The 14,358-nt window shown below is 42.1% G+C and overlaps 1 protein-coding gene across 1 annotated transcript; it reads left to right on the forward strand.

The window, feature by feature from the left end:
• Nucleotides 1-5,326: 5,326 nt before the first annotated feature.
• Nucleotides 5,327-5,684, forward strand: LOC126176113 (cuticle protein 16.5-like; the record flags this gene model as incomplete). Its single annotated transcript, XM_049923250.1, has 1 exon — nt 5,327-5,684. A coding segment is annotated over one exon (258 nt), but the record flags the coding sequence as incomplete, so codon positions are not given.
• Nucleotides 5,685-14,358: the final 8,674 nt, after the last annotated feature.

Below are 14,358 nucleotides of genomic sequence, written 5' to 3' on the forward strand. Positions count from 1 at the left end.
ATTGAAAATGGGTGCATCAATATACTATACACCTTTCTGCACAGCAGTTAAGAAAGTCCAATCCAAATGAAGATTCGATTTCTGCCGAGAATTAACTGAGTGAAAGCTGCTTATTCTTGGGAATAAGCTGATTTTGTTAACAAGAAACGACAACGTCCTCTCTTCTTGGCAGCAGTACCGTTGGTGCAAGAGAAACAATGCTGACAGTAATACCAAAACCCCTGGCCTAACTTCATCATAACTTCGCCCTTCTTTCAGTTTGCGACGATTCTTCCACGTGTGAAGTCATCCAAGTGTTGTCCGCAGGCCAAAGAACACCACTACAGTGCACTGTAACTGCTCGCTAACTGCCACTAACTGTCGTTTTCCGTTCTTTCAACTGCCTCTTGTTGCCGGCCAGCCACATTTGACGCTATGGTCTCGCTGACCTCCAGCTAGTGCCATTCAGCTTCCTGTCCACCACTGGGATACCTCTGGCTACATGCTTCTCACTTTCATACATTTCCACTAGGTAGTGAATATTTTATGGCACTTTATCCGGCTCGTCCTTAAGTTTTGCAGAGCAATGTCTAATAGATATTTGCGTACAGTGGATATCAAATCCCAGTCTTTCTATTCTGACGACATTACTGAATAATGAATATATCCGCAGTATCTCCATGATAACACCTCAGCAGTGTTACGTAAGGATGCGTTTCTAAATCACCTTATCTAAGTGTGAAACTACCTCCTACACGCTAAGATGACAAACTTCGTGGGTTACCTCCTAATATCGTTACGGACCTGCTTTAGCCTGACTCGGCGTGACATGGACTCAACAAGTCTTTGGAAGTCCCCTGCAGAAATATTCAGCTATGCTGCCTCAGTAACCGTCCACAAGTACAAAAGTGTCGCTAGTGCAGGATTTTGTCCACCAACTGACCTCTCGATTATGTTCCATAAATATTCGATGGGATTTATGTCCGGCAATCTGGATGTCCAAATCCTTCGCTCGAACTCTCCAGAATGTTCAAACCAATCACGAACAACTGTGGCCCGGTGTCATGGCACATGGTTCTCTATAACTATTCCACAGTTTGACGACATAAAGTTTTAGTCGGCTAATTGGTCGATGCCTCTTGAGCGTGGTATACACACCTTCACTGCAAAAGGGTCTTAGTTCATTTGTAAAATTGGTTAACAACAGTATATAATGGAATTAACACGTGTAAGACAGAAAATATTTTTGGCTTAATATTTGGTCTATGAGTATGAGTAGAGCTAATTTAATGTTTGAATGAATTTAAGCAAAACACTTTAATCGGATCTTATAACCAGAATGCTGTCCGCCCCCGGTAGCTGAGTGGTCAGCGCGACAGAATGTCAATCCTCAGGGCCCGGGTTTGATTCCCGAATGGGTCGGAGATTTTCTCCGCTCACGGACTGAGTGTTGTGTTGTCCTAATCATTATCATTTCATCCCCATCGACGCGCAAGTCGCCGCAGTGGCGTCAAATCTAAAGACTTGCACCCGGCGAACGGTCTACCCGACGGCAGGCCCTAGTCACACGACAATGACCGGTATGCTTGAGAACCTGTAGATATACAGTGCGAGTAATGCTGGCTCGTTCTGTACTGAAGCGCCAAAGAAACTGGTACAGGCACGCGTTTACAAATAGATAGATATTTAAACATGTAGAATACGACGCTGCAGTCGCCAACACCTATATGACACAACAAGTGTCTGGCTCACGTGTTAGGTCGGTTACTGCTGCTACAGTGGCAGGTTATCAGGTTTTAAGTGAGTTTGATCGTGGTGTTATAGTAGGCGAACGAGCGTAGGACACAGCATCTCCGAGGTAACGATGAAGTGGGGATTTTCCCGTACGACCATTTCACAAGTGTATCGTGAATATCAGGAATCCGGTAAAACATCAAATATCCGATACCGCCGCGGCCGGAAAAAGATTCTGCAGGAACGTGACCTAAGACGATTGAAGACGTTCGACGTGACGGAAGTACAACCCTTCCGCAAATTGCTGCAGATTTCAATTGTGGGCCATCAACAAGTGTCAGCGTGCGAACCATTCAACGAAACACCATCGATGTTATCTTTCGGAGCCGAAGGCCCACTCGTGTATACTTCATGATAACACGACACAAAGCTTTACGCCTCGCGTCGGCTCGTCAACACCAACAATGGACTGTTGATGACTGGAAATACGTTGCCTGGTTGGACGAGTCTCGTTTCAGATTATATCTAGCGGATGGACGTGAGCGGGTATGGAAACAACCTCATGAATCCACGGAGCCTGCACGTCAGCTGGGGACTGTTCAAGCTGGCGGAGGCTCTGGGCTCTGTAATTGTGTGGGCGTGTGCAGTTGGAGCGATATGTGACCCCTCATACGTCTAGATATGACTGACAGGTGACACGTGCGGAAGCATTCTGTCTGATCACCTGCATCCATTCATGTCCTTTTTGCATTCCAATGGACCTGGGCAATTCCAGCAGGACAATCCGACACCCCACACATCCAGAATTTCTACAGACTGGCTCCAGCATTATTCTGAGTTGGAACACTTCCGCTGGCCACCAAGCTCCCCAGACAAGAACATTATTAAGCATATTTAGGATCCCTTGTCCCTTGCAACGTGCTCTTCAGAAGAGATCCCGACCCACATACTCGTACGGATTTATGGACAGCTCTGCACTATTCATGCTGTCAGTTCTCTGCAGCACTGCTTCAGACTTCAGTGGAGTCCGTGCCAAGTTGTACTGCGGTACTTCTGCGTGTTCGCGAGGGCCCCACACGGTATTAGGCAGGTTTACCAGTTTCTTTGGCTCTTCAGTGTATATGCGGTGATGTAAAGTTTGGAAAATTTTGATGTGTGAACAGGTATATTTGAAGACAGAATTGGGACTCCCGAAATCGATTATGAATTTTGATAAGTTATAAAAAAGTCCTTGCAACAAGAGGATAATTTCTTTACAATTGCAATCCTTCACACAGCTGCTATCTCACCATCCACCACGACGGAAAGTCGAAACGTTTGAGACATATTCTCTCTGATTTCACACTTGCTACAAGTGAAATGGCGGTAACGGAGTACCCAGAACGCAGCCGCACTGAAAACGAGTTTTGCGAAGATAAACAGCACTTACAAAGCTCTACATTTCCAATGTTCATATGTTCTCAGAAATGTCAGTGTGCAAAAACTGATTTGTCCAAACGATGGCTATGGACGTCAGCTGATAAATATATTAATTCAACTTGAATTTATTGGAATAACCATCACTGTCTGTTTCAACGTACTGTCGGAGCGCAGAAAAACAAATTTGATTACCTTTCAGCTAGCCGACATTTCGCAACAAAAATAAAGAACTTGTTATTTGTAACCATCACAACGCTTTTATTTTTATTTTCATCCAGAAATAAGATATTTCCCGTTATCTCCGACTCTAAATCCCATTCTTATACAGACGATGAGTGACATATTGTGTTTGTGATACCAACACATATAGACAGGAAGATTTGCAATTTATTGATGACCTGGCTTACAAAATATGACTTCATGGAATAGCAAAAAAATGTTAATAATCAACACCAAAAAGACGGAGGGAGAGACTGCCATATCTATAGGCCAAGATTTATATCTCGCAAAAAACACACATAACCTGTTTCTCCTACAGGGCTATGAATGAGTAAATTTTTCATACGCTTTTTCACTTAGAAAATAAGACTTAATGGAATTTAAATTAAATGTTAATAATCAATACAACAAAAATACGGAGGGAGGGAGAGACTGCCATACCTAAAGACTACGATTTATATCTCCAAAAAGCACACATAACCTGTTTCTCTACCAGGACTATGAATGAGTAAATTTTTCAGACGCTTTTCACGTACTTGCAGCTACCGTAGTACTCTGGCCTACCCCTATTCCTGTGTTTGTTAGTGATAGTGTGTTTCTTAAAGTTAAATCTTTCCCTCAGTTAATTATAAAGGAAACTTAACATTGGACGTCTTGCAGCGTCTTCTCTGTAAACATATCATTCTTACAAGAAAACGGCTACTTTAGATTTGATTATTACATTAAAAATTACTTCAGTTCCTTTCAATATTAAAAGGATGTACACAAATTATTGATGGTGTGTATACTTTAACCATATATTTTTATATTTCTTCACTCTTCCATTGCAGACGAACCATTTTTTTTTTCCAGGATATACTTCCATCTGCGCCCTTGCAAACTACTGCTCGCAACATGTGATCGTTACTGAAGTGGCAGCCGCAGCTTCGCTTTTTCATTTCACACCACAGCATTTTCTTTCCTCCCTTTTATTTATTTCTCTCATTTTTCCCAACATTCACCTTTTAGTTTGCGGTCATGGCGGTTTGGAGTGACAGAACACTGTGGTGAACTTGTCCTACAGAATGGTAAGTCTCACACACACACCACGTTAGATCCAAGATAATAAACACATCTTAAGATAATGTACCAAATAACTATCAAAAGAAATCACGAATTTTCAAAAAAACTCTAACTTGTGATTTTTATATGGAACCCTCAGTTCCTTGGACAAATAAGACAAAAAATGGTTCAAATGGCTCTGAGCACTATGGGACTCAACTGCTGAGGTCATTAGTCCCCTAGAACTTAGAACTAGTTAAACCTAACTAACCTAAGGACATCACAAACATCCATGCCCGAGGCAGGATTCGAACCCGCGACCGTAGCGGTCTTGCGGTTCCAGACTGCAGCGCCTTTAACCGCACGGCCACTTCGGCCGGCTCAAATAAGACAAATGACACGTTCCAAATTTCTTTCCATTCCACAAAACCGTAAGTTAGTACAGCATGCGGAACAAAGCTGTCAGCCGCCAGCCAACGCCCAACGTAGGACCTCATACAAGGCCGTAGCCCGAGGAGCACTACTTTCACGTGAGGTGACGCATGCCGGTCCGGCTGTGTATATAAACCCGCGAGATCCACGGCGAAGTTACATTTCGGCAGCAGCACCAGCAGCAGCACCAACTATCCCAGCCATGAACACCCTGGTACGTATCACTAGTGCTAACTAAGTAGTTGTAATTCGATGCATCAGGGGCTGTAAGATTTCTATGAGATGGACGTGGAAATACAGCATTGTTTTACGATACTTTTCCTCACTCCAGATCGTCCTGAGCGCCATCCTGGCCGTCGCCGTGGCTAAGCCCGGCTACCTCGGCGCCGCCCCCGCCGCAGTCGTCGCCCCCGCGGCGTACGCCGCCCCCGCGGTGGTGGCCGCCCCAGTGCACGCCGGCTACGCCGCCTACGGCCCCGCCCCCGTCGCCGTTCGCTCAGACGGCTACCTGCTGGACACCCCTGCCGTCGCCGCCACCAGGGCCGCCCACCTGACCGCCGTCGCCCAGACTCAGGCCCGTGACGCCGTCATCAACGGCGCCGCCCTCGCCTACGCCGCCCGCGCTTACGCCGCCCCCGCCGTGGCGTACGCCGCCCCCGCCCCTGTGGCTTACGCCGCTCCCGCTCCTCTGGCCTATGCCGCCCCCGGTGCTCTCGCCGCCGCCGCCCACCTCCACGCTAAAGCTGCTCTGCTGGGCTGAAATTTCTTTTCTTAAAGCATCTTGTCAGTGAACTTCGCAAGTGTGAAGTTACTGCCTTCAAAATTTTCATAAAAATAATAAATTATTTAGTACAAACTTATATTTTGTTTTCGTTTTTTCTGTTTGACACTGTTGTTGAATCCTTGATCTCTAAAAAGCTATATAAAGAATTGAAGATAAGTTACTACTAACGTTTAACACGTCTATTTTCAGTACAAACGAAACAGTATGAAATATCATACATAATAGCAGCTCAAGACAAATGTGGTAGAAAATGTACATCAGGGTAACTTACGTGCTGGACGGAAACTTTCCTCCTACCAATGCCACGAAGATACTTTGATATTTCAGCTCCCGGGAAGCAAACAGAGGGAAGACGCAGATACCAGGGTGGTTCGAGGATTCCGGTAAATTTCCACGAAAGAATGAAATGTTGTTGTTTCACTGTGATCGTTGGTAAGCCTGATTAATCCAAGCATCGTATAAGGAATTTTAACAATGTACAGTGTACAGTTCAGTGTTGACAAATAGTTCAGATGGCTTTGAGCACTATGGGACTTAACATCTGAGGTCATCAGTCACCTAGACATAGAACTACTTAAACCTAACTAACCTAAGGACATCACACACATCCATGCCCGAGGCAGGATTCGAACCTGCGACCGCAGCAGCAGTGCGTTCCGGACTGAAGCGCCTAGAACCGCTCGGCCACAGCAGGCGGCCATTGTTGACAGCCGTCTTAATTGGTCAGTGTGTCAACTGAGACTGAAAATGGACAAATCGAGTTTCGTGCTTTCATTAAACATTTTTCATGTCAATGGTTGGACTTCCTTTACAAATCAAAACAGAACTCGAACTTCACACGGACTCTGCACAATCAATGAAAACCATTTTCTTTCGGATTAATGAATTGAAAGTGCTCGGACAAGCAGTGAAGTCGAAGTAGGCTCCAACAATCTAACTGATGTCACGACAATGGAAATCATTGACAAAATCCATGACATAGTAATTCAAGACCGCCGAATAAACTGTCTTGAGATTGCTGAGACTGTAGGCATCTCAGCTGAGCTTCTTCTACGAAGAAGCTGCGTGAAACGTGCGTGTTATGATTGCTCAGAGTCGACCGAAGGTGCATCTGGCAAATTATTTCAGCATAACAGAACAGTAGAACAACCATAGACAACATTTTTGTTCATTCCTCATTACTAGAAGGGCATTCTGTTAGCAAAAAGGTGAATGGCCTTTCAGATCATGATGCGCAAATTTTAACTTTAAAAGATTTTTATGCTGCAACACGTGTTAAATATAGTCATCAGCTGTTCAGGAAAGCTGATCCAGTTGCTGTAGAGACCTTTGTAAACCTTATCAAGCAACAAGAGTGGCAAGATGTTTATAGCGCTGATACAGTAGACGATAAATATAATGCTTTTCTCAAGACTTTTCTCATGCTCTTTGAAAGTTGCTTTCCGTTAGAACGTTTAAAACAGGGTACTAGCACAACCAGGCAGCCTAAGAGGCTGACTAGAGGGATAAGAATATCTTGTAGAACAAAGTGGCAATTATATCAAAACGTTAGAAACAGTCAAAATCTAAATGCAGCAGCCCATTACAAACAGTATTGTAAGGTGCTAAAAAATCTTATGAGGAAGGCAAAAAGTATGTGGTATGCAGATAGAATAGCTAAGTCTCAGGATAAAATTAAAACCATATGGTCAGTCGTAAAGGAAGTTGCTGGTCTGCAGAGACAGGTCGAGGACATAGAATCAGTGCGTAGTGGTAATGTCCGTGTTACTGATAAGTCGCATATACGTACAGTATTTAATAATCACATTCTGAATATAGCAGGTGAACTAAATAGAAACCTAGTCCCAACAGGGAATCATATAGCGCTCTTAGAAAAAAGTGTTCCGAGACTGTTACCTGAAATGCTCCTCCATGATACTGACAAGAGGGAAATTGAGTTAATAATTAAATCACTAAAGACCAAGAACTCTCATGGATATGACGGGGTATCTAGCAGAATATTGAAGTATTGTTCTATGTATGTTAGCCCAGTTCTCAGCCATATCTGTAACTTTTCCTTTAGCAGTGGTCGGTTTCCTGACCGATTAAAGTACTCGGTAGTGAAGCCACTTTATAAAAATGGAGACATTGATAATTTTGACAATTTTAGACCTATTTCTATGCCATCGGTGTTTGCTAAAGTTATCGAGAAGGTTGTATATACAAGGTTACTGGAGCATTTAAATTCACATAATTTGCTGTCAAATGTTCAGTTTGGTTTTAGAAATGGTTTAACGACTGAAAATGCTATATTCTCTTTTCTCTGTGAGGTTTTGGACAGATTAAATAAAAGGTTGCGAACACTAGGTGTTTTCTTTGATTTAACGAAGGCTTTTGACTGTGTTGACCACAAAATATTACTGCAGAAGATGGACCATTATGGAATAAGGGGAGTAGTTTACAATTGGTTCGCCTCTTACTTTAAGAACAGAAAGCAGAAGGTATTCTCCGCAATATTGAGAGTGGTAGTGATGTTCAGTCCCAATGGGGCACTGTTAAGTGGGGCATTCCCCAAGGGTCGGTGCTGGGGCCACTGCTGTTTCTTATTTATATAAATGATATGCCTTCTAGTACTACAGGTGATTCAAAAATATTTCTGTTTTCTGATGACACCAGCTTGATAGTGAAGGATCTTGTGTGTAATATTGAAACAGTAACAAATAATGTAGTTCATGAAATGAGTTCGTGGCTTGTGGAAAATAATTTGATGCTAAATCACAGTAAGACTCAGTTTTTACAGTTTCTAACTCACAATTCAACAAGAACCGATATTTTGATCAGACAGAATGGGCATGTTATAAGCGAGACGGAACAGTTCAAATTCCAAGACGTTCGGATAGATAGTAAGCTGTTGTGGGAAGCCCATGTCCAGGATCTTGTTCAGAAGGTAAATGCTGCTTTATTTACCATTAGAACAGTGCGTGAAATAAGTGACATTTCAACACGAAAATAGTCTACTTCGCATATTTTCATACGCTTATGTCGTATGGTATTATTTTTTGGTGTAATTCTTCTGATTCAAAACGGGTATTTTTGGCTCAAAAACGGGCTGTTCGAGCTATATGTGGTGTAAGTTCGAGAACCTCTTGTCGACCCCTATTCAAAAATCTGGGAATTCTGAAATTGCCCTCACAGTATATATTTTCTTTAATGTCGTTTGTTGTTAGCAATATTAGCTTATTCCCAAGAGTTAGCAGCTTTCACTCAGTTAATACTAGGCAGAAATCAAATCTGCATGTAGAATGCACTTCCTTGACTCTTGTGCAGAAAGGAGTGCAGTATTCTGCTGCATCCATTTTCAATAAGCTACAACAAGAACTCAAAAATCTTAGCAGTAGCCCAAACTCTTTTAAGTCCAAACTGAAGAGTTTCCTCATGGCTCACTCCTTCTATTCTGTCGAGGAGCTCCTGGAAGAGCTAAAAAATTAAGCAAATTCCAGTGTTACATTGTTGATTGTCTTCATTTAAACTTACGACTTGTCACCTGAATATGTTTTTTTTATATTTCATTTTATCTGTTTCTAATATCGTGTTATAACTTCATGTATTGACTCGTTCCATGACCATGGAGACTTCTCCTTCATTTGGTCCCACGGAACAATAAATAAATAAATAAAAAATAAATAAAAATAACGTCACGCGAGGTTTAACCAAAATCCACAAGACTGCTCGTAGCAATTTGTGACTGTTTCGTGAAACCTAGATACATTATTACACACCAGAGTCAAAACGGCAGCCAAAACAATGCAAGAAGGCTGATGAAATAGCACCGAAGAAAGAAAGGCGATTTTGACGGCTGGTTAGGTAGAGGCCACTGGTTTCTGGGATCCTAACGAGTAATTTTCATAAGTCACTTGAAAGGAAAGTAGTACCAAAACTGAACCCTATTATGCTTCACTGCTGGTTCGTTTGAAACTTGCATTGGCTGAAAAAAGAGCAGGGGCGGGACACAAAAAGGTGCTCTTTCATCAGTATAATGCACCATCCCACACATCAGTGGCAGCAATGGCGAATGTCTATGAACTGAGGTTTGAATTGGTTTCCCGTCTGCCCTGTTCACCGTCCATACCCCCAGTGGCTTCTTCCTGTTCCCTAACTCGAATCATCGACTTTCTGGAAATAAATTTTCATCAAATGTGGAAGAAATAGCACAGTCAACGAGTATTTTGAAGAGTTCGACAGAAACTATTTTTCCGATGGGATGAAAAATTTGGAGGATTGCTAGACCAAGTTTATATCCGTCAAAGGAAACTATGTTGTGAAGTAAGGTGAATTGTTTAAGAAACAAAAATATTTTCTTGCTTTTTTACCAGGCTTGTCAAACCACCCTTGTTGATGTTCTACAGATATCTGATTCATCATTTAAAGACAGAACTTGCATCAGGGGAGTGTTGATGCTTGTTATATGTATCTAGATACAAGAACTAAATGGTGACGTTTCACCTCCACACTGTCAGGTAGACTACTTTTTACCAAAATTTTTAAAAGTTTAATCCTCCTAGGAGTCGTATCCTTTCTCAGAATAAAAAAGGCTAAGGATCAGAACATGTTATCCTAAAAGCCATTAAGAAAACATACTCCTTTGTGAACGAGAAGGACTGAATGTATTGCAGTAAATATAGGAGAGCGAATGGTGCAACGAGGTATTACTTTCAGGGATAATGAAAGGAATGATCACCTAGGCTCAGTCGCGGCAGAATAATAGGGAAATGCAATCAGTTTACAAGAACTATTGCTTACAAGCTACTCGTGCGACCCATCCTAAAACACTACTCAAGTGTGTGGGACCCATGCCAAATAGGACTAAATGAGGATACTGAACGTATACAGGTAACGGCCACACGATTGCCCACATGTTTGTTTGAGCAGTGGGAAAGTGTCACAGAGATGTCGAAAGAACTGATCTGGTAAACTTCTGATGACAGATTTAAACCATCCCGAGAAAGCCGACTTTAAATGACTACTCTAAAAATATACTGCAAACCCGTACCTATCGTTCCCGTAGGACTCGTGAGTAAAAGATTTGACTAATTACAGCACGCATAGAGGCTTTTGAACAATCATCCTTACCGCGATCTGTACGTGAATAGAACGAGAAAAATCCTAATAACTGGTACACTGGGACGTATCCCCTGACATGCACTCCACAGTACATTTGTAGAGTACAGATGTACGGCAGTTTTGACTGAAGACACGTGTTGTTCAATAATGACGAGATAATCAGATGGAGATGGTGTGGAAGTTGGTGGATACGAGATAGTTCTCCGATCATCAGCTAGGTATTCAGATACGCTCATTTCTCACGCAAAGAATTTGTTTTGCTCACTGGTATTCCTTTCAGGCATTTTAATCCTTCCAACACCCAAACTCGCCGCCATTGCACGCCTTCTACCGTTCAACATACGGCAGTTGTTGAAAGAAGGATTGCAGGGCACAGGGCTGTTCGGGTGGAAGAGCTGGGTCCAATTTGTGGATCATAAAATTAATATTTATTTATTTATAAAAGACATCAAACAATCCGCCACGATAACGTCATAGCCACACTGACTGCCAACTGCAGTTTTGTAAAGGAATAACTTTAAAATGTTTCGGCCTCACTGCCGGTTACGATACAGCCAAAGAGCGGCACAATAAATAACCTTACAATGATAGTAGTGAGCAAGGTAAGAATTTACAAACAACATGGATTAAATAATTTCTGAACATTGGAGGTCACAAACAACGTAGGCCGATTAGTTAACTCGGTCACACGGCCCGTCGCAATGCCGTTGGCAATACAGCTAGACTAAAAACACTTGGTCTAAAACATACGAAAACGATATTTGCAGAAGTTACCACGGCAGCCATGCTTTACCGCATGAAACTAGTAACTGACGTTTGGACACAAGGTTTGCAAACTGTCTTGATCAGAGTGTCTATGAACATATTCCACTGGTTAACTTATCCAAATGAATATAATAAATAGTAAGCAATATATGAGTGTTGGAAGTTAAATAGTGGCAACTATTTATTCACAAACGGTACAAAAGAGTTACATGTTTGCACCTGTTACTGTCCTTCAACGTAGTCACCAGCGTTGTGTAGAACCCGTTGTGAGCGATGTGGAAGGCGTAGTACACAGTTAGCAGAGCCTGTTCTGTTGATGGTGCGAATGGAGCGATCTAAAATTATGGTGATTCTCGTGTACGACTGTGATGGTGTTATCTTAACTCATTACGTTCCTCCACGGAAGACCGTTAATGCAGAGTATTACTGTTCGGTTTTGGAGCATCAACTGCGACCAGCTTTGGGAAAGAAGCGGCATCACTTTCTGCGCAACCCACCTATCATTTTGCACGATAATGCGTGGGCGCATACAGCGCAAGCAATTTTTGTACTATTACCCTGATCATATATGGATCCATGGAGTGGTGGGGAGAGTTCCAGACGGCCAATGAGGAAGCAGTATCTCACAAAAGATTGTGAATACTGGACCGAATACGTGATAATCTACGTACGTCCAAAATAATAACGCCAACATGGCCGCACATTTTCAAGCGTAGGAAGTTGATGATTTTGAATTTATATGATTCTTACTGAAAGATGTTTTTGTACGGACAGATGTGAACATTTATGAGAGATTAGACGAACTTACATCTAAGTGGAGAGATCTCGAGCGAACCATGCGACTGCATTTAAAGCTATTTCGACTTGAAAATGAGTGTTAATACGAGAGATATGTAATGCTTAGAGTGAAAAATAATTTTAATAGTGCAGTAACGTCAGAGAAATTCATTTATTTCAATCACTATAATTTTAAATATTAACTTCCCCCATTTTAAGGACAAAGTATTACGAGCATGTGTGATCGACCGGAAGAGAAAGAACGTGCCAAAACTTTTCCTAGCAGACGACACACTGTCCCAATCATGGTGGTGCTGAAGTTTGTGATAATAAGGGACGTAGCCTACAAGTTGATAACCATAAAAATTCACAAAAGGATGGAAAAGGAAATTAACAATATATTAGACGTTGATCGGTTTGCTTATAGAGGAGGTAAATATATCAGTTCCGAAGCTATGCGTGGTAATGAAAGCGAGACGTATGAGGGATCAGCAACCTGTCATAGGATTTGAGCATCTAGAGGATACATTCCACAAAGTAAACTGGCCCAAGTAGTTTTAAATCGACGGAAGAAGAGGCATGAGCTACTATATACGTTATATACAAGAACGAGGAGGGAACAATTAGAGTGGAAACCCAAAAGAAAACTGTTTGGATTAAAAATGGTGTACGGCTATGTTGCATTTTCGTTTACTGTCCACTTAGGGTAATGACATTAAACCAAAATTCCTGAAGGGCTATAGAAATTCTTTAAAAAGAACGTTAATAGTAACTTTCGCTGATGACATTGCTGTCCTTTTTGAAAAGAGGAAGAATTACTGAATCTATTCAAAGCAACTAGCAATGTACACTTGTTGATTTACTCTCTAACTACAGGGTGATTCAAAAAGAATACCACAACTTTAAAAATGTGTATTTAATGAAAGAAACATAATATAACCTTCTGTTATACATCATTACAAAGAGTATTTAAAAAGGTTTTTTTTCACTCAAAAACAAGTTCAGAGATGTTCAATATGGCCCCCTCCAGACACTCGAGCAATATCAACCCGATACTCCAACTCGTTCCACACTCTCTGTAGCATATCAGGCATAACAGTTTGGATAGCTGATGTTATTTCTCGTTTCAAATCATCAATGGTGGCTGGGAGAGGTGGCCGAAACACCATATCCTTAACATACCCCCATAAGAAAAAATCGCAGGGGGTAAGATCAGGGCTTCTTGGAGGCCAGTGATGAAGTGCTCTGTCACGGGCTGCCTGGCGGCCGATCCATCGCCTCGGGTAGTTGACGTTCAGGTAGTTACGGACAGATAAGTGCCAATGTGGTGGCGCTCCATCCTGCTGAAATATGAATTGTTGTGCTTCTTGTTCGAGCTGAGGGAACAGCCAATTCTCTAACATCTCCAGATACTGTAGTTCGTTACTAGCCTCCAAGAAGCCCTGATCTTACCCCCTGCGATTTTTTCTTATGGGGGTATGTTAAGGATATGGTGTTTCGGCCACCTCTCCCAGCCACCATTGATGATTTGAAACGAGAAATAACAGCAGCTATCCAAACTGTTATGCCTGATATGCTACAGAGAGTGTGGAACGAGTTGGAGTATCGGGTTGATATTGCTCGAGTGTCTGGAGGGGGCCATATTGAACATCTCCGAACTTGTTTTTGAGTGAAAAAAAACCTTTTTAAATACTCTTTGTAATGATGTATAACAGAAGGTTATATTATGTTTCTTTCATTAAATACACTTTTTTAAAGTTGTGGTATTCTTTTTGAATCACCCTGTATATCCCGTGCAATGCTGAAATACGTATATTACAAGGAAGAAGCAGCCATTGCAGGCTGTCTGTGAAATATAATAACATTAACTTTTACGAATAGAGGCATTCTGCTCTCACTGGCAGAAATACATCGACCTTATTTATATGCACAGTGAGGAGACAAAAGTCACGGGATACCTTCTAATATCGTGTCGGACTTCTTTTTTCCCGGCGTAGTGCAACAGCCCGACGTGGCATGAACTCAACAAGTCGTTAGAAGTCCCCTGCAGAAACAGTGAGCCGTGATACCTGTACAGTCGTTCATAGTTGGGAAGGTGTTGCCTGTGC

This window comes from Schistocerca cancellata, chromosome 3, assembly GCF_023864275.1.
Source record: "Schistocerca cancellata isolate TAMUIC-IGC-003103 chromosome 3, iqSchCanc2.1, whole genome shotgun sequence".
Lineage (NCBI taxonomy): Eukaryota > Metazoa > Arthropoda > Insecta > Orthoptera > Acrididae > Schistocerca > Schistocerca cancellata.